At 40.4% G+C, this 18,555-nt stretch overlaps 1 protein-coding gene across 1 annotated transcript; it reads right to left on the bottom strand.

The window, feature by feature from the left end:
* Positions 1 to 1,410: 1,410 nt before the first annotated feature.
* Positions 1,411 to 18,309, bottom strand: TRIML2 (tripartite motif family like 2). Its single transcript, XM_062213722.1, has 7 exons — positions 18,121 to 18,309; positions 17,779 to 17,874; positions 14,690 to 14,884; positions 12,812 to 12,952; positions 10,112 to 10,134; positions 9,827 to 9,927; positions 1,411 to 1,961 (listed from the first exon to the last, which is right to left on the bottom strand). Exons 1-7 carry the CDS (start codon positions 18,307 to 18,309, stop codon positions 1,411 to 1,413), a joined length of 1,296 nt encoding a protein of 431 aa, XP_062069706.1.
* Positions 18,310 to 18,555: the final 246 nt, after the last annotated feature.

Below are 18,555 nucleotides of genomic sequence, written 5' to 3'. Positions count from 1 at the left end.
TTTGAATGCCACTTACACAGAAGAAGAGAGATTGAGAGAGAGAGAAAGGAACAAACATGGGTTGGAGGAGAGAGAAATACCTTTCATTTGGTAGTTTACTCCCCAAATGGCTGCAACGGCCCGAGCTCAGCCAATCCAAAGGCAGGAGACAGGAGCTTCTTCCAGATCTCCAATGTGGGTGCAGGGGCCCAGGCACTTGGGCCATCTTTGGTTGCTTTCCCAGACACATTAGCAGGGAGCTGGATCAGAACTGGAGCAGCTAGGACTTGAACCAGTGCTGATTTGGGATGCTGGCATTGCAGGTGGCGGCTTTACCTGCTACACCATGATGCCAGCCCCAAGATAAAGCATTTCTCAGTGAATCACCAAACAGAAGAAAGAGAGCTAATACATCATTACAATATTACTTATATCTTTAGAAGCCTTGTACTTTTGGGTTCCTTTTAACAGATCTAATTTTCCTTCTCAGAGAAGCAGAAAAAACTACTCTCAAAATACCTAAAAATATTCACATTTACTGCAATAACTTCCTGCTATCTAGATAAAATATACAGGCAATTTAAGTTATCATTTTCTATTTAATGATAAATATTAGGAAATCTTGGCACTATCAGTAAAATTATGCCTCAATGTCAATAACAGGATGTCTCATGAGCGTATACTCAAAGCTAAGGTCTTGCATTCAATCCTGATTATACCTCATTCTGCAAGTGTTTTCTTGCAGTTCTTAATCTTGTCTTTTTTTTTTAAAGATTTATTTATTTTATTTCAAAGTCAGATTTACAGAGAGAAGAGAGGCACAGAGAGAGAGAGAGAGAGAGAGAGAGAAGTCTTCCATCCTATAGTTCACTCCCCAAATAGCTGCCATGGCCGGAGCTGTGCCAATCCAAAGCCAGGAGCCAGGAGCCTTCTCTGGGTCTCCTACGCAGGTGCAGGTGCCCAAGGACTTGGGCCATTAGGTATTGCTTTCCCAGGCCATAGCAGAGAGCTAGATAGGAAGTGGAGCAGCTGGGACACGAACCGGCGCCCATATGGGATGCTGGCACTGCAGGTGGGGGCTTTACCCGCTATGCCACAGCACCAGCCCCCTTAATCTAGTCTTAAGTACCCTAGAATATATACTTCTGTAATTTCTCAATCCTATGATGCATATGCATTTGAAGTTCTAATTAAGCACATCATCTTGCAGTTACTATCATTCAGGATTCAACTTGCATGCAACCTCTCCCACTAAACATACGTTGAAAGTCTCATCAGTGCAAAGGCTCTAGTAAAGTGGATTCCAATTCACATTAATCTTTTATTGGATTACTTTATGTAAATTATCTCACAACGTCTTGTTCTTAACCTTTTAGTCTCTTGTGGTTTTGGGTTACACATAAAGGGAGATGAAGGGCTCACAGTAACATTTCAAGAAGGAATATGAGGAGGACAGACAGTGAGAGAATCTAAATCCATGGCTCCGTTTGGGATACAAAGAGAAAACATAGGTTTAAGAGCTCCCTGGAGGGTGAGATTAGAGAAATTATAAATGAGGGATTGCTCTGTCACATTGTAGAATGATATCTGCCCATACTTACAGTCTAGGAAAACTCCAACTTTGAGTATTTGCTTTCTCAAGGAGACTTTTTTTAAAGGGGGAAAGACCCAGAAGGTGTAATTAGTCCCCATCTTGGCTCCCATGAGTAAGACTCTATCCCCAGGAGCACTGGTCCTGCTGCCTTTCATTTGTATTGAGTCTCTACATACACCCAGTTGCCACTTTGTTGCCTTTTCCACATCTACCTCCCAATAGTGCCTCCCTGAGGTGAAGCATTCTACACCTAGCACCGTGGCACCAAAGTCAAACCTCCCCAAGTTGCCAGGTGCATCCTGCTGGATACTGCCACATCTCACACTTCTCAGATCCTCAGAAAAAACGAGGCAAGGATGAGCTGTTTCAGGATCCAAAGTTATGTTTCCTGTAGGGAGAGAGATATTGAGTTAACCTAGGAGTTCATAATTGCCAATGCCAGTGACATGGTTTCTAACATGCAGTGGCCTCCAGTGTGTGGGCACAAGTCTCAAGCATAGACAAAAGATGGGCAGTTCTGGAGTATGGGAAAATGAACCTCTAAGCTTTACTTCAATAAATGGACATCATGAAAAAGAAGTTAATAAGACAATGGAAAGAGACGCTCGTACCTGAGGAAGAAAAAGTAAATCAAGAATAATAGACAAATGGGAGGTTTACAAGTAACTTCCACCCAAAGGCTGTAAAATTGTCCTGATAACCAGTCCCACCAAATATGACCTGGAAAAAAAAAATCTTAAAGATTTTTATCAGGCCTGGAGCAGTCAAAAACACTGGAGTCTGCTACTAAAAGAGATGGTACTTGGCTCTTCCCTAAGACTTAATCAATCTACCTATCTTAAAGCTCCTCAGAACGTGACATCAATTCCCAGAAATTGCTGATTAAGTAATATGAAGTATACAGCAAAAATTCATGGAAGATGGAATTGAAGATAAATTTCCTTTTGTCCAAAATTTTTTTTAAACCCATGCATATAAGAAATCTTCAACAAATTCATAGAAAGTTTAAATTATAGGGCTGGCACTGTAGTGTGGCAGGAAAAGCCGCTGCCTGCAGTGTTAGCATCTCATATGGGTGCCGGTTCAAGACCCGGCTGCTCCACTTCGGATCCAGCTCTCTGCTGTGGCCTGGGAAAGCAGTACGAGATGGCTCAAGTCCTTGGGCACCTGCACATGAGTGGGAGACCCAGAAAAAAAGCTCCTGGCTCCTGGCTTTGGTTCAGCGCAGCTCCAGCCATGGCAGCCATCTGGGGAGTGAACCAGTGGATGGAAGACCTCTCTCCCTCTCAGTGCCTCTGCTTCTCTCTAACTCTGCCTTTCAGGTAAATAAATAAATCTTTAAAAGAAAAAATGTATGTTATAAAAAAAGCATAAATTTCAAAATCACTTTGTACCAAAATAAACAACTTTTAATTTCATTTCCCCACAAACTTTGCAGAGTGTCCATGTGTTAGCAGAGATTAGAAAACCTGTAGAATATTCCAGAAAATCAAGCCAAGAACACGAAAGCTCAGTGTGATTCCTTATACCTGAAATGAGACTGAACTGGCTTTTTTCATATCTTTTTCACTAAGTGACTTGAATGTATTTTCTTAAGTCCATGACTTATTCCTTAAACAAATTGCCAAATATGATTTGGACATAACATGGGAATTTTAAACATAATACCTCCAAAATGGAACTCCAATCCTATCTCTCTGCACTCAATACTTTTCAGTGAATAGCAGCCTTCTCACTCTAAGACATAAATTTAGGGTAGTCCTTTTTTTTTATTACTTTTACTAACATCCAGTCCAGCAGCAGGTTCTTTTAAGTTCTATTACTTAACTTCAGTAAGTGAAACTGACTTAAATCTCTGGACTGGCAGCTCAATTCATATTATTAGAATGATCTCAAAGACCACATGCCTTGAACTTCAAATTTCAGATTGTCCCCGATTCTTATTTTTTTCCAAAAGACTGGCAGAAATAAATGCAGACTTTCTCTGAAAAAAATATTCTTCTTCATTCCTGGCCTCAAAGAATTTCTAAAAATAATATGACAATAAAGAGGAAATGTATTATCAAAAATCATTAAGCACACACCTGCTAAGAAAACTGCTAGTGAATGACTCTGGCAGAAATAAACCTGCAGGGAGCTTCTGACACTGGAATCGTCAGGCATGGACTCTAAGGGAACTTGGCCATGAAGAAAAAGGAAAATCTTAGAAGTATCTGAAGGATACAGGAAATTAAAAGGATAGGCTATACAGATTTGATAAAGAATAAAACAGAGAATCCAGACATCAAAACCAAAATGAATTAAGTTAAAATTACCAGTGGGTGATTACAAGGAATAAAGGTTAAAGGCTGATGTCCCTCATGAACGTAAATGTGAAAATCCCCAACAAAATATTAGCATACTGATTACAGTAACATATAAAATGAGTAAAACATTTTCAAGGCTGGTTCAATATATAAAAATTATTCAATATAGTTTACCATATTAATAGGAGAAAAAAATAAACATGTTGAGGCCGGTGCTGTGGCATAGCAAGTAAGGCTGCTGCCTGCAGTGCCAGTGTCCTGTACGGATGCTGATTCAAGTCCCAGCTGTTCCACTTATGATTCAGCTCCCTGATAATACCCCTGGTAAAGTCACAGAACATAGTCCAAAATCTTGGGCCCCTGCCCCATATGGGAGACCTGGAAGAAGCTCTTGGCTTTGGATTGACCCAGCTCCGGCCATTGCAGCCATTTGGGGAGTGAACCAGCAGATGGCAGATTCTCTCTCTCTCCCCCTCTCTGTAACTCTGCCTTTCAAATAAGTAAATACATCTTATTTATTTTCTTTTTTAAAAAGAACATGTCGGGTCAGCATTGTGGCGCAGCAGGTTAACACCCTGGCCTGCAGTGCCGGCATCTCATATGGGTGCTGGTTCAAGACCCGGCTGCTCCACTTCTGACCCAGCTGTCTGCTATGGCCTGGGAAAGCAGTAGAAGATGGCCCGAGTCCTTGGGCCATGAACCCACGTAGGAGACCCGGAAGAAGCTCCTGGCTCCTGGCTTAAGATCAGCGCAGCTCTGGCCATTGTGGCCATCTGGGGAGTGAACCAGTGGATAGAAGATCTCTCTCTCTTTCTCTCTCTCACTCTCCTTTCTCTGTGTAACACTGTCTTTCAGTAAATAAACCTCTAAAAAGAAAAAAAAAGAACATGTCAAGAGATACAAAAAAAGCTCTTGATGATTTTGGATGTTTTAAAAGGACTTAATTTTTATTAATTTGAAAGGCAGAGTGACAGAGAAGGAGAAAAGGAGACAGAGAAAGAGATCTTCCATTCCATCCACTGGTTCACTCCATAAATGGCTGCAAAAGCCAGGTTTGGGCCTAGCCAAAGGCCGGAACTACATCCTGTCTCTAATGTGAGTGGCACTTGACAACTCTTTGCCCCCTTCCCATACAGTAGCAGGAAGCTGGATCAATAGAAGAGCAGCAGACCTGCAATGGAGCTCTGAAATGCAATGGGAGCATCACAAACAGCAGCTTAACTGGCTGTGCCAAAACATGGCCTCCTCTCAATGACTTTATCATTTACTCAATTATTCATGAATGACAAAAATGTTGAGCAAAGTAGAACAAAGGAACTCCCTCAAGAGGATGAATGGCAACTACAAAAACCTACAGTTAGGGGGCTAGCATTGTGGTATGGTGGGTTAAGCTGCAGCCTACATCGTCGACATACCATATGGGTGCTGGTTCGAGTCCTGGCCACTCCACTTACAATCCAGCTCCCTGCTAACGCTCTCGGAAAGCAGCAGAGGATGGCCCAAGTGCTTGGAACCTGTGCTTATGTGGGAGACTTGGAAGAGACTCCTGGCTCCTGGCTTCTGCCTGCCCAGCCCTGGTTGTTGCAGCCATTTGAGGAGTGAATCCGTAGAAGGAAGATCTCTTTCTCTCCCTCTCTCTGAGTTTCCCTCTTTCTTGGTAACTCTGCCTTTCTTTCTTTAATTTTTTAAAAGATTTATTTATTTATTTGAAAGAGTTATACAGGAGTAGTACAGGAGCTCAAGGACTTGAGCCATCTTGTACTGCTTTCCCAGGCCACAGCAGAGAGCTGGATCCGAAGTGGAGCAGCTGAGTCTTGAACCGGTGCCCATATAGGATGCCGGCACTGCAGACTGCGGCTTAACCTGCTACACCACAGCCTCGGCCCCAACTCTGCCTTTCAAATAAATAAATCTAAGGAAAAAAAAAAAAAAAAACAACCTACAGCTAACAGAAAATTTCAAGTTGAAACATTTAATTGCTTTCAGATGAATATATTGCAAGCTGAAGCCAGTACAATAAGGCAAAACAAAAAAAAAAACAAAAAAAAAAAAACAGAAAAGGCTTACATATTGAAAAGGAAGAAATGAAACTGTTTATACTCACAGATAACATTACAATTTAAGTGAAAAATCACTGAGACTCTATCCATCTATACAAACTACAATACCTAATGAGTGAGTTTAATGTAGTTAGAGGATTCAGGATATATAGTATTAATTTCTACATATTCATAATAAATTATAAATAAATAAAGTGTAAATATAAATTAAAAGCTGATATTTAGAGACATTTATAAGAGTTCTAGAAAACAAAATACTTTGGTATCAGTCTCATAAGACACACATAATATTTGTATGCTGAAAACTGGGGCAGGTGTTGTGGTGCAGCATGCTAAGGTGCCATTTGGTAATGTCTAAATTCTGCATTGGAGCGCCTGGTTCAAGTCCCTGCTATTCCACTTCTGATCCAGTTTCCTGCTAACGTGCCTAAGGGACAGCATATGATGGTCCAAGTACTTGTGTTCCTGCTACCCAAGTGGGAGAACTGGTTGGAGTTCCTGGCTCCTGCCTTCAGCCTGTTGTAGCCTGGCTGTGGCAGGCATTTGGGGCTATGAACCAGAGGATGGAAGATTTCTGTTTCCCTCTCTCTTGGAAACTCTGCCTTTCAATGAATAAAAATAAATAAATCATTTTTTAAAAGTACAAAATCCTAATGAGAGAAATCAAAGTCCTAGATAATTTATATTCTTGGACAAGAAGATTCAATATTATCAAGATGTCAATTCTCTCCAAACTGGTCTATAGATGCGATGTAATGCCTATCAAAATCTAAAGTATTCTTATTTTGAAGCAGCCAGCAAAGCAATTTTGAAACTTACATAGAAAAGCAAAGAATTTAGAATAGCTAAAACTATTTTGAAAAAGAAAATTTAGAGAACTCACAACATCTTCTTTCAAGACTTTCTATTTAGTTATCAATCAAGCCAGTATTGTATTGGCAAAAGGATAGACTCAACGATTAATAGGACTGTTAAAGTCCATAAATAGGCCTGCTCATATATGCTAATTGATTCCCAAAAAAGGTGTCAAATAAAAATCAGTCAAGGAAGGATAGTGTTTCAACAACAAGTGGCTCTGGAACAACTGGCTTCTCATTTGCCAAAAAAAATAAAAAGGTACAAAATGTTTGTACCATTTTATGAACCATATGCAAATATCATCTCCAAATGGACCATAGACTTAAATGTAAAACTTAAAACTTTACAAGGCTTAGAAGAACATCTTTTTTAAGGAAAACAAATAAACTTCAAATAGGAAACAAAAATGAACCACAAATCATAAAAGAAAAAAATTGATAGTTAAACTTTACCAAAATGTAAAGCTTTTACTCTTCAAAAGACATGGTTAGGTGGAGATCCAAGATGGCTGCATACAGGATACCCATACTAACTTAAGATACTTTGGGATATGAAAAAAACTAAGAAAGGACTACACTTAGGGGTCTGACTGCCAAGTGATCCAGTAATCCTACCACTGGGTATATACTCAAAAGACTTGAACACACATACACAGACACACAGACACACATATGAAGACTTGAACACAGTGTACCAAAGAGACACCTGTACCACCATACTTATAGCAGCACTGTTCATAATAGCCAAAATTTGGGACCAACCAAGGTGTCCATCATTACATGAATGGATATAGAAAATGTGGTGTATGCACACAATGGAATGAAATTCTACCATTTGCAGCCAAATGGACGCAACTGGAGGACATGATGTTGAATAAAATAAACCAGACACAGAAAGACAAATACCACATGTTCTCCCATATATGTGGGAACTGAAATTTTAAAAACAAACAGAAAGAAAGCAAGATGAAAGAAATGTCTGTATGTATCAGTATTGCTGCAAGTATAACTTTGTAAACCTTTATTTTATATCTATTAAACCAATGGTTATGAATGTTATACTACTATAGTTTCAATGATTTATGAGAACTTTAAAGTTAACTGCATATAGATAAAATGGTCATTTTTGCATTCAATTATTGTTTATAGTCAGTCTATATTCCCACTAAACTAGAATCATATATTCCCACTAAACTAGGATTTTTTTTTTTTACTTATTAAACTTCTTATTCTGTGAAGTATTAACCATTTTTACAGTAATGTAAATTTAAAATATGTTATCTTAAAAACTAACTAAAAAGGGGAGGGTGGCTAGCGTTGTGGCATAGCAAGTAAAGCCCCCACCTGTAGTGCGGGCATCCCATATGGGTTCCAGTTTGTGTCCCAGCTGCTCCTCTTCCAGTCTACCTCTCTGCTATGGCTTGGAAAAGCAGAAGATGGCCCAAGTCCTTGGGCCCTTGCACCCGTATGGGAGACCCAGAAGGAGCTCCTGGCTCCTGGCTTTGAATTGGCTCAGCTCTGGCTGTTGCAGCCAACTGGGGAGTGAACCAGCAGATGCAAGATTCTATCTCTCTCTGCCTCTGCCTCTCTCTCCCTCTGCCTTCTAAATAAATAAATATTAAAAAAAAAAAAAAAAAAACTAAAGAAAAAAGAAGGCGAAAAGGAAGGAGGGTGGGGTAGAGAGGGAGAGAGGAAGAGAATATCATTACGTTCTTAGAATTATATCTACAAATCACATTGAATCTGTTAAAAGCTAAATAAAATTAAAATAAAATAAAAAAAGACATGGTTAGGAAAATGAGAATACAAACCAGATTGGGAGAAAATATTTGGAAAACACATGTATGATAAATGATTGCTAAACAAAATATCTAAAGAAATTCCAAAATTTGATAAGAAAATGAACAATTCAATTTCAAACATGGGGAAAAAATAGTAACAGATGAAAATATGGTAAACATTGTTAGCCATTACAGAAATGCAAATTTTAAAAAATGAGACACCCTTACACATCTATTAGTTTGGATCTAATAAAACAAAGTACCCAGTGCCAAAGAGGATGTTGAGACATATATTACCGGTGGGAATTCAAAATGGCACAGGAAATTTGGAAAACAATTCAGAAATCCCACTCTTGAATAGTCAACTAAGCAACATGAAGTTATGTCCACACAAGAATCTGTATGTAAAATTCAAAGCAAAAAGCTGCAAACAACAAAGTGTCCATGGAATTGCAAAAGACTAAATCAGGGTATATTCCTCATAGAATGCTACCAACAATAAAAATGAGCAAACTACTGACACATTGATAACTTGGATGTGTCAGCATTGTATTTTGCTAAGAGCGCGAGGATTCAGAAGGCCACAACTACATGACTTCATTGAGAAAACATTCTGGAAAAAGCAAAACTATAGGAACAGAAGATATAAATTCTTTGTCATATGTGTTGACATTTTCCCTGCAGAAAGTTTTACATTTTTAAGTCAAAGAATCTCCCTGTAATCATGTTCCATGGTTGGGAAAGTTGTAAAGTTTCTTTGTAGGAAAAGCTTTTGATATAGGATCATATAGTTATTTTCTAGTTCACTGTCTAAGATTTTACTTATTTTATTTGAGAGGTAGAGTTACAGACAGTGAGAGGGAGAGAGGTCTTTCATCTGCTGATTCACTCCCCAAATGGCCGCAACGGCTGGAGCTGCACCGATCTGAAACCAGGAGCCAGGCATTTCTTCCAGGTCTCCCATGTGGGTGCAGGGGCCCAAGGACTTGGGCCATCCTCCACTGCTTTCCCAGGCCATAGCAGAGAACTGGATTGGAAGTGGAGCACCCAGGACAAGAAACTGGCACCAATATGAGATTCCAGTGCTGCAAGCAGAGGATTAACCTACTGCGCCAAGGTACTGGCCCCATGTTAACTCTTTCTAAATCTTTAAGCTATTACAGCTTAGTTTTATTTATGGTGGGATGGTCACTTGATTCCTAGCTACAAAAAGAAAGTCGTCTGTAATCATGGATATGCGTCAACTTACTTTGGAGTGCTCTTAGCATTTTGCTCATTCCTTTGATGTGGCACAAATTCATTTCTGTGATATGAGCGGGCTCCAGACACTGAAGCAGTAGTGCCTCACTCCTGTGAAGAAAGGAGCATCTCAATTGTCTGCACGGGCCCCAGTCCCCTTCCCACAAGACAGATCTCATTACATTCTGTCACTACATAGGACCTCTCTCTCCCTTCCCCAACATTCCCACCCTTGTGTGCTCAACACACCCTACTCTCTGATTCTGACCCAACTGTTTACAAAATGAGTACTCACCTTTCCAGAAAATGTTTTGCATCCTAAGGGGAAAAAGAGACTAGGTCACTACAGGGTATTTGAACCAAGTTTGTTTCCTCCCCAGTCTCATGGTGGCAATTCTCAAGACACTAAAATTTTTTTAAAGATTTATTTATTTATTTGAAAGGCAGAGTTATACAGAGAGAGAGGAGAGGAAGAGAGAGAGAGAGAGAGTGCCAATCTGAAGCCAGGAGCCAGGAGCATCTTCCAGGTCTCCAACGCAGGTGCGGGGGCCCAAGGAATTGGGCCATCCTCTACTGCTTTCCCAGGCCACAGCAGAAGGATCGGAAGTGGAGCAGCTGGGACTCAAACCAGCACCCATATGGGATGCTGGCACTGCAGGCGGCAGCTTTACCTGCTACACCACAGGACTGAACCCTCAGATAACAATTTTTAACATGGAGTCAGAACCTTTCAAATGGTACCCCTCTATTTGCTTTCTATGCTGGTAACGGCAAAGTCTGAGCAGGTAAGAGGATCCTTTAGGCTGAGATGTAGTTGGATACAGGTCAGAAACAATAATGAGGATACACCTGCTTACAGTGTCTTATATTTAGCTCTAGAACAGAGATTGCAAATTAATGCACTCACATTATAAACACTGATGTGGCAGAGGGAAATGGATTGGATTTTAAAAAGGTAATTATTTACTTTCTGAAATAATACGTTAGTATACAAAATTGAAAATATATACTATTTAGTCTGTTTAGGCTGCTCTAACAAAATACCAGAGACTAAGTAATTTACATGCAACAGAAACATATTTCTTGCAACTCTGGAGATTAGGAATTTCAAAATCCTCTCTCTCACTATCCACTCTGCCTGTCAAAAAAAAAAAAAAAAAAAAAAAAAGGCCGGCGCCGTGGCTCAACAGGCTAATCCTCCGCCTAGCGGCGCTGGCACACCGGGTTCTAGTCCTGGTCAGGGTGCCAGATTCTGTCCCGGTTGCCCCTCTTCCAGGCCAGCTCTCTGCTATGGCCCAGGAGTGCAGTGGAGGATGGCCCAAGTGCTTGGGCCCTGCACCCCATGGGAGACCAGGAGAAGCACCTGGCTCCTGCCATTGGATCAGTGTGGTGAGCCGGCCGCAGCGCGCTGGCCGCGGTGGCCATTGGAGGGTGAACCAACGGCAAAGGAAGACCTTTCTCTCTGTCTCTCTCTCACTATCCACTCTGCCTGTCAAAAAAAAAAAAAAAAAAAAGTCAACACACTTGTAGGTTTGATGTCTGGTGAAGTCTCACAGATTGCCTTCTATGTTGGGAAGGGTAATGGGTTTTCCTTAGGTCTTTTTATAGGGGCACTAATTAAATTCATGATGTCTCTACTGAGGACTCAAAAGCTTTCCAAAGGCCTATATCCTAAAACTATCACTCTTTGGGTGGACAATTTCCAATATATGTATTTTTTTTTTTTTTTTTTTTGGTGAGGGGGTGGGGACACAAACATTCACACCACAGTAAATGCTACACAAATAAATCTCATTTTGTTTTGCAGTGTTACTGGTGATTAAGGGTATATGTCTTCTATATTTTTTAGCTAGAGAAAGTATGTGAAAGCTTTATTTTTTAATTAATTAATTTAAAGATTTATTCTATTGATTTGAAGGTCAAGGGACAGAGAAAGCGATCTTCCGTCCTCTGGTTCACTCCCTCATTGGTTGCAAAGGCCAGGGCTGAGACAGGCTGAAGCTAGGAACCTGGAACCTCATCTGGATCTCCCATATGTGTGGCAGCTGCCAAGCACTTCGGCCACTTTCCACTGCTTTTCCCAGGCCACCAGCAGTGAGCTGGATGAGAAGTAGAACAGCTGGGACATGATCTGGTGCCCATACAGCATGCTGACATAGCAGGTGGTGGCTTTACCTGCTACAGACATAACAGTGGCCCCCACCTGTCCCTACTTTTACTTTTTAATTGCAATAGTTTTTTAACATTGCACCATACATCTGTGCATGTTAGCAAGCACATATGTATATACATATATGCTTACTCTCTATAAGCCAAACAAAAAGCATTTCTGCATCTTTTCTCATCTAATGAGATATCTTGAAGATATTATTTTCTGCGTTTGTAGAATATAACGTTGAGGGGCCAGCATTGTGGCACAGTGAGTTGAAACACATGTGATCTCTGGTTCAAGTCCTGGCTGTTCCACTTCTGGTCCAGCTCCCAGCTAATGTACCTGGGAAAGCAACAGAAGATGGCCCAAGTCCTTGAGACCTTGCACCCACATGGAAGACCCAGATGGAATTCTGGGCTCCTGTGTTCAGCCTGGCCATTGCAGCCATTTGGAGAGTGAACCAGCAGATGGAAGATCTTTCTCTCTCTCTCTGTGACTTTATCTTTCAAATAAAGAAAAAACAAACTTCAATATTATATATATATATATATATATATACACACACACACACACACACATATTTATAAAAGCATTGAATGGATATGCCATAATTTGACCATTGACCCTGTGAGGTACATCTCAGTTCAAACTTACTCTCAATAATTTTACAATGAGAATTCATCTCATGTAACAACTTTACACGATACCATAATTTTATGACAATTCAGAATGTTTATGGCAACTGGTAAACAGCTGCAAAGACTTCATGCATGGCTGCAGATCACTGGACACTGCATTCTCCTCATGAGTGCTGTCCACTTCTCTCTTCCTGTCCAGCCTTACCTGGAGTAGTGCAAAGGCTGACTCCCCGCATTTCTTTTCGAGCTCCGTGGTGATGCTCTGGAGCTTGCTGATCTGCTCGGAAACCCTGGCTTCACTCTCCTTCAGCTTGTTCATATTCTCTCTCCCCAGATCATTCAGTCTCTGCAAAAGTGTTTTTATTACTATCCCAACAACTGTTAGCATCCTAATTCAACCATGTCTTTAAAAATCTGTTGTTCTGCCTGCCACTCAGAAATGGACATAATTAAGGCCATGCTACCTTACATTGTCAAGCAGAACAACTCAGTAGAAAGGTATTTCTTCGATATCTGATGTATTTTAAGTCAAGAGGGATGAGTGCACATGTAGTCCAATTACTCAGATTAACATGCACCTACAGCACATCCCATTTTTTTGTTTTGAAAGTTTCCTATTGCCTTCAGTAAATTACAGTTAAAATGTAAACAATTTAAGTTAAAAGTAAATTATGTCAATTAGTTACTAAGAAGAATAATTAGGCTGCGGATAACTGTTTCTTCTTCATCCTTTCAAATACATTCTACCTAGTTAGATATGCAATAATAATATTATTTAAGGCAAAAAAACCAAAATACCCATAAACAATGGCATATTATACCCTGTCACTAATCAGAAAACTTGCTTTTTTTTTTAAAGGGTATTCAGTTCCCTATCCAAAGAGCCATGGTGCCCTTTTACATGCTGAAAAGTATTCCATATTATGTATATAATACAATTTATTTTGTGAGTCTCATATCAATAATGTGGGTTCTATATTTTTATATTTTAAAAATTTTTATTTGGGAGGCAGGGAGGCAGAGAAAGAGAGAAACAGAGAGAGAGAGCTCTCTAACCTATTGGCTTATTCTCAAAATACTATCAATGGCCAGGGCTAGGCTGAGGCTGAAACCAGAAACTCAATCCAGGTCTCCCATATGGATGTCGCTAACCCAATTACTTCAGCCATCACAGCTGCCTCCTGGAGTCTGTCTGCATTAGCAACAAACTGGAGACAAGAGACGGGGTGGGACTCAAACCCATGCGCTTTGATAGGGAATGCAAGTGTCTTAATCAACATCTTAACTGCTAGGTTAAATGCTGTCGTTTGTGTTTAGTCTCTTGCTATTAATAAATGCCATAGAAGTAAAAATAATACCTACTGTTTTTCAATTGCTTAAATATGCAAGATACTATTTAATGAGGTTTATGTCTTATTATCTCTCTTTTTCTTTTTGCAAGATTTATTTATTTGAGAGGTAGAGTTACACAGACAGTGAGAGGGAGAGACAAAAAGTTCTTCCATCCAGTGGTTCACTCCCCAAATGTCTGCAACGGCTGGAGCTAGGCCGATCCGAAGCCAGGAGCCAGGAACTTCTTCCAGATCTCCCACACGAATGCAGGGGCCCAAGGACTTGGGCCATCTTCCACTGCATTCCCAGGCCACAGCAGAGAGCTGGATCGGAAGAGGAACAGCAGAGACGCCGGTGCCACAGGTGGAGAATTAACCCACTACACCGCTGCACCTCTGCACCTCACAACAATGTTATGAATTGGAGACCAGTGTTATTTTCATCTGACCACTGAAGAAACTGAGTCAGAGGGTTAGCAACAGATCCATAAAAATCAGAACCTAGATAAGAGCCCCATCAGTCTGGCTTCAAAGATCAAATTTTAAACCATGGCATATACTGAAATCCAGGTTTACAGTGTCACCTCATCCATGTGTCTTCTTATGTGTGTGTAAGGATAAATACATAGAAACTGAATTGCTAGATGGTTATATACAGTCATTGAACACATCTATAGTTGTCACTGGATGTCTTATTCTGGAATTGGCATAACATTTACTTCTTCTCTTTCTCAAATATTACAACATCTCACCTGTAACATTTCCTGGGACTTTTCCTCTAACTCTGTGCCAAACCTGGTCAGTTGATTCAGACTGGCTTCTCTCAAGTTGGAGTCAAACATGTGTGCTTCCAGCCTCCGAGAGTTCAGATCATTTTCTTCACTCCACAACTGGAATCTTGTCCTGTATTCAGACTCAATCATCCCTTTAAAATTCTGCTCCTCTTCCTTCCTCATAGATACAGATATGGTAGATTTCAGGTTAAATATAACAGATTGACCACAAATATATTTTATCTTCCTTCTCTAACCCCCAAGCAAAGAAAATATAAAGTACAGGGGAAGAAACACATCCAAAGAAAAAAAGAAATTTTCTTCAAGATCAGCCAAGAGAGCAACATAATCTTAAAATATAAAATGCAGCTAAAAGAATTAATTAATTTAGAAAAGCTAAAGAAAATTAGTCACTATGACCAAGGAAGAGGAGATCAGGAAATCAGATATTAGTGCCACTTGGGATTTGCTTTGGATAGGGGTGTGAGAAAAAAAATAGTCAAGGATGGAAGACACAAAGACTTTTTTGACCAAGCAAATGGAAGACAGAGTTGCTAAACTGTCAAAGAAAAACAATGGAAAGGCTAGATTTCAGAGATAGGGGGTATATCAGGAGCACAGTTCTGGATATGACGAATTTGATTAGCCCATTACATATCCTGGGAGAAACGCCAACCAGGAATTTGGACATAAAAATTCCATTTGGAAGTCTGGGCTACAGAAGATAATATATTTGGAAGTAGTCATTTAATTTAATATTATTGACTTTTAAAGATCTATTTGTTTATAAAAGACAGAGTTACAGAGAAAGAGAGAGATCTAACCACTGGTTCACTCCACAGATGATTGCAACAGCTGGGGTGGGTGAGGCTGAAGCCAAGAGCCTGGAACTCTATCTTGTCTCCCATGTGGATGGCTGGGGCCCAAGGATTTGGACCATCTTCTACTGTTCGCCAGGCACATTAGCAGGGAGCTGGATTGGAAGTAGAGCAGCCAGGACTTTAACCAGCACCCATATGAGATGTCAGTGTCAGAGGCAGCTGAATCCACTGAACTACAAATGCTGGCCCCTGGAGAAGTTATTTTAGAGATGATATGTAATCTCATGATATAATCAAGCGTATTAGGACTCTGACTGCTTCTTACCACCTCTGCTACTAGACTGTCATCACCTGATCCCCATTACGGCAACAGACCCTTTCCAGGTCTCTCCTCCTTTAGCTTCAGCCTCTAAAGTCTATTTTTACTTTGGCACCTGGAGTATTATCATGAAAATGGAAGAGAAATCACATCACTCTCTGTTCAAAACCTGCCAGAGGTTACCTTATGTCATTTAAAGTTAACTGCATTATACGTTGAGACCTTTTTCTTTTGATCCATCCTTTATAGTCTCCACTTTATTCACACAGCTCCAGGCAGGTGCACTTGACACTTCTCAAGGCCTCTGTTTTTGTCTTTCCCTCAGCCTCTTCCTCAAGACAATACATCCCTCAGTCCCTCACCTCCCTGAGCCTTTTCAAATGCAATTTTCTGAATACAACACTTTTGTAAAATTTATTAAAAATGTATCCATGGGGGCTGGTGCTGTGGCACAGTGGGTTAAAATTCTGGCCTGCAGTGCTGGCATCCCATATGGGCGCTGGGTCAAGTCCCAGCTGCTCCACTTCCCATCTAGCTCTCTGCTGTGGCCTGGGGAAACAGTGGAAGATGGCCCAAGTCTTTGGGCCCCTGCACCCATGTGGCAGACCTGGAAGAAGCTCCTAGCTCTTGGTTTCAGATTAGCTCAGCTCTGGCTGTTGCTGTCATTTGGGGAGTGAACCAGAGCATGAAAGACCTCTCTCTCTTTCTGGCTCTACCTCTCTCTGTAACTCTGTCTTTCAAATAAATAAAATAAATCTTTAAACAAAAATAATGTAAAATGTATCTATCATTTATATTCCTGATTTTAGAAAAATTATAGCATTTACCATGTAAAATACTACATTCAACTGATTTTGTTTATGTTCTCTAGAATGTAAGTTCCCTAAGTTCAGAACTCTCCCTGTCCCCCCATGGCTGAGCCTCCAGCACCTTACATTGGCTCTGACCAGTAGTAGGATTTCAATATTTGTGGAATTAATGGTGCTTGGAAAAATATGGAAATGGGTTGAGCAATTTTTATGCAGTTAGGTGATTCTCTTCCTCCCCTGTCCTCAGCTAGGCATTTATTTGTTGTAACAACCGAAAAAAAAGAAGACACAAAAGCTGGAATATCTGGGATGGATTAGGATTAACTATGAAGACTTGGTTTAAAATCAGAAATACATAACAGATAGTGAGTCCTCAATTTGGTAGCATTTCTCAAATTGCCCTTTAAAGGGTTTCACAACTTATATGGCTACCAGTATGACACTAGACATTCGTTCCCCTATCTTATTGTTATAAACTGATATGAATCTTTTTGATCCTTGCCAATAAGGGTTGAAAATGCAACCTCATCAACAGATTAATACAGTTAATTTGTATGTATCTTATCACTAGCAAAGTTCATAATCTTTTGATATGTCTAAAAGATACTTGCAGCGGTCACCACTTGTGATGCTAGCATCTGATATTGGAGTGATGATTTGAGGCCTACTGCTCCACGTCTGATCCAGCTCCCTGCTAATGCACCTGGGAAGGCAGGGGAAGATAGTCCAAGTACTTGGACGCCTACTACCCACATATGAGACCTGTACGAATTCCTGGCTCCTGGTTTTGGCCATCCCAGTCCAGGTTGTGGCAGTCATTTGGGGCAAGAATCAACAGAAGAAAGATCTCTGTCTCTGTGTCACTGTGCCTTTCCAATAAAATAAATCTTATTTGTACTTTCTTATCTGTAAACTCTCATTTTTCATCTTTTCATTGAATTTCTAAGTCTTTTCCTTATTGACTTAGGAGCTCTTCATTAATAAAGCTATTAGCAGTTTTCACTCCTATGGATTTCTAACATTTATCCTGCTTTGTCATTTGTTTTTTGACTTTGTTTACATCGTTTACTACCCAACATTATTAACAAATTTTCTCCTTGAATCAAGACAAGCACTGACCTGAATCATCACCATTCTTTCTTGCTCATCAGCCAATATACTTTTAGCTACTTCAAGTTTCTCCTTCAATGCGTTTAACATTTCATGCAATAACTTCTGTAGAGAAACAGATCATAGAATGGTAGATAAGTTAATGGTTTTAGGAGAGTTGGATTCCTCACTTTAGACAATTGAATGGTCAGGAATACCGATTTTATGGTTTTTTGGCCTTGAAATTGAAGGTTCAGCTAACTATGGTGTTTGTCTGGCATTCTTTAATAAACATCTGGAGGGTCAGCATGTCTGCCCAATTAATCAATCAATCAGAGTTGGCCAAGAGTGCTGATTTGCAGGGAAGCTTACCCTATAATACTCAGCAGCTTCTTGTACTCCATAAACCACGTGATGCTTGTGCTCCTGGGACTGGAAGCATTTGCTGCAAAGTGTGATTTGGTCATCATCGCAGAAGAGCTGTAGTGCTTCCAGGTGAGCCTCACAAGAAGCATCGTCGGCGGTGTTGTTTTGTACCTGGGGACTGAGCCTTTTGGACATCCCGGTTGCTGTTCCTTGTTGATGATTGGACTGTTTCTGATGTAAAATACTCCCCTGCACCCTGCAAAGGAAAAGACTGTCAGACTGCCTTCATGTTTTGGGGCCGGTACACTTGGCACCCTCTGGGTACGTACTTGGACATCAAAGACCCAAGGAAATAGTCCCCACAGACAGCAGCTCTGGATTCCTCAAATCCAAAAAACAGTTGGCAGCCATGTGCTTGGGGAAGGAAACAGAGTTATGCCA

The sequence above is a fragment of the Lepus europaeus genome, chromosome 16 (assembly GCF_033115175.1).
Source record: "Lepus europaeus isolate LE1 chromosome 16, mLepTim1.pri, whole genome shotgun sequence".
Classification (NCBI taxonomy): domain Eukaryota; kingdom Metazoa; phylum Chordata; class Mammalia; order Lagomorpha; family Leporidae; genus Lepus; species Lepus europaeus.
The sequence above is the reverse complement of the archived record's forward strand: the minus strand, read 5'-3'. Positions and strand labels throughout refer to the sequence as shown.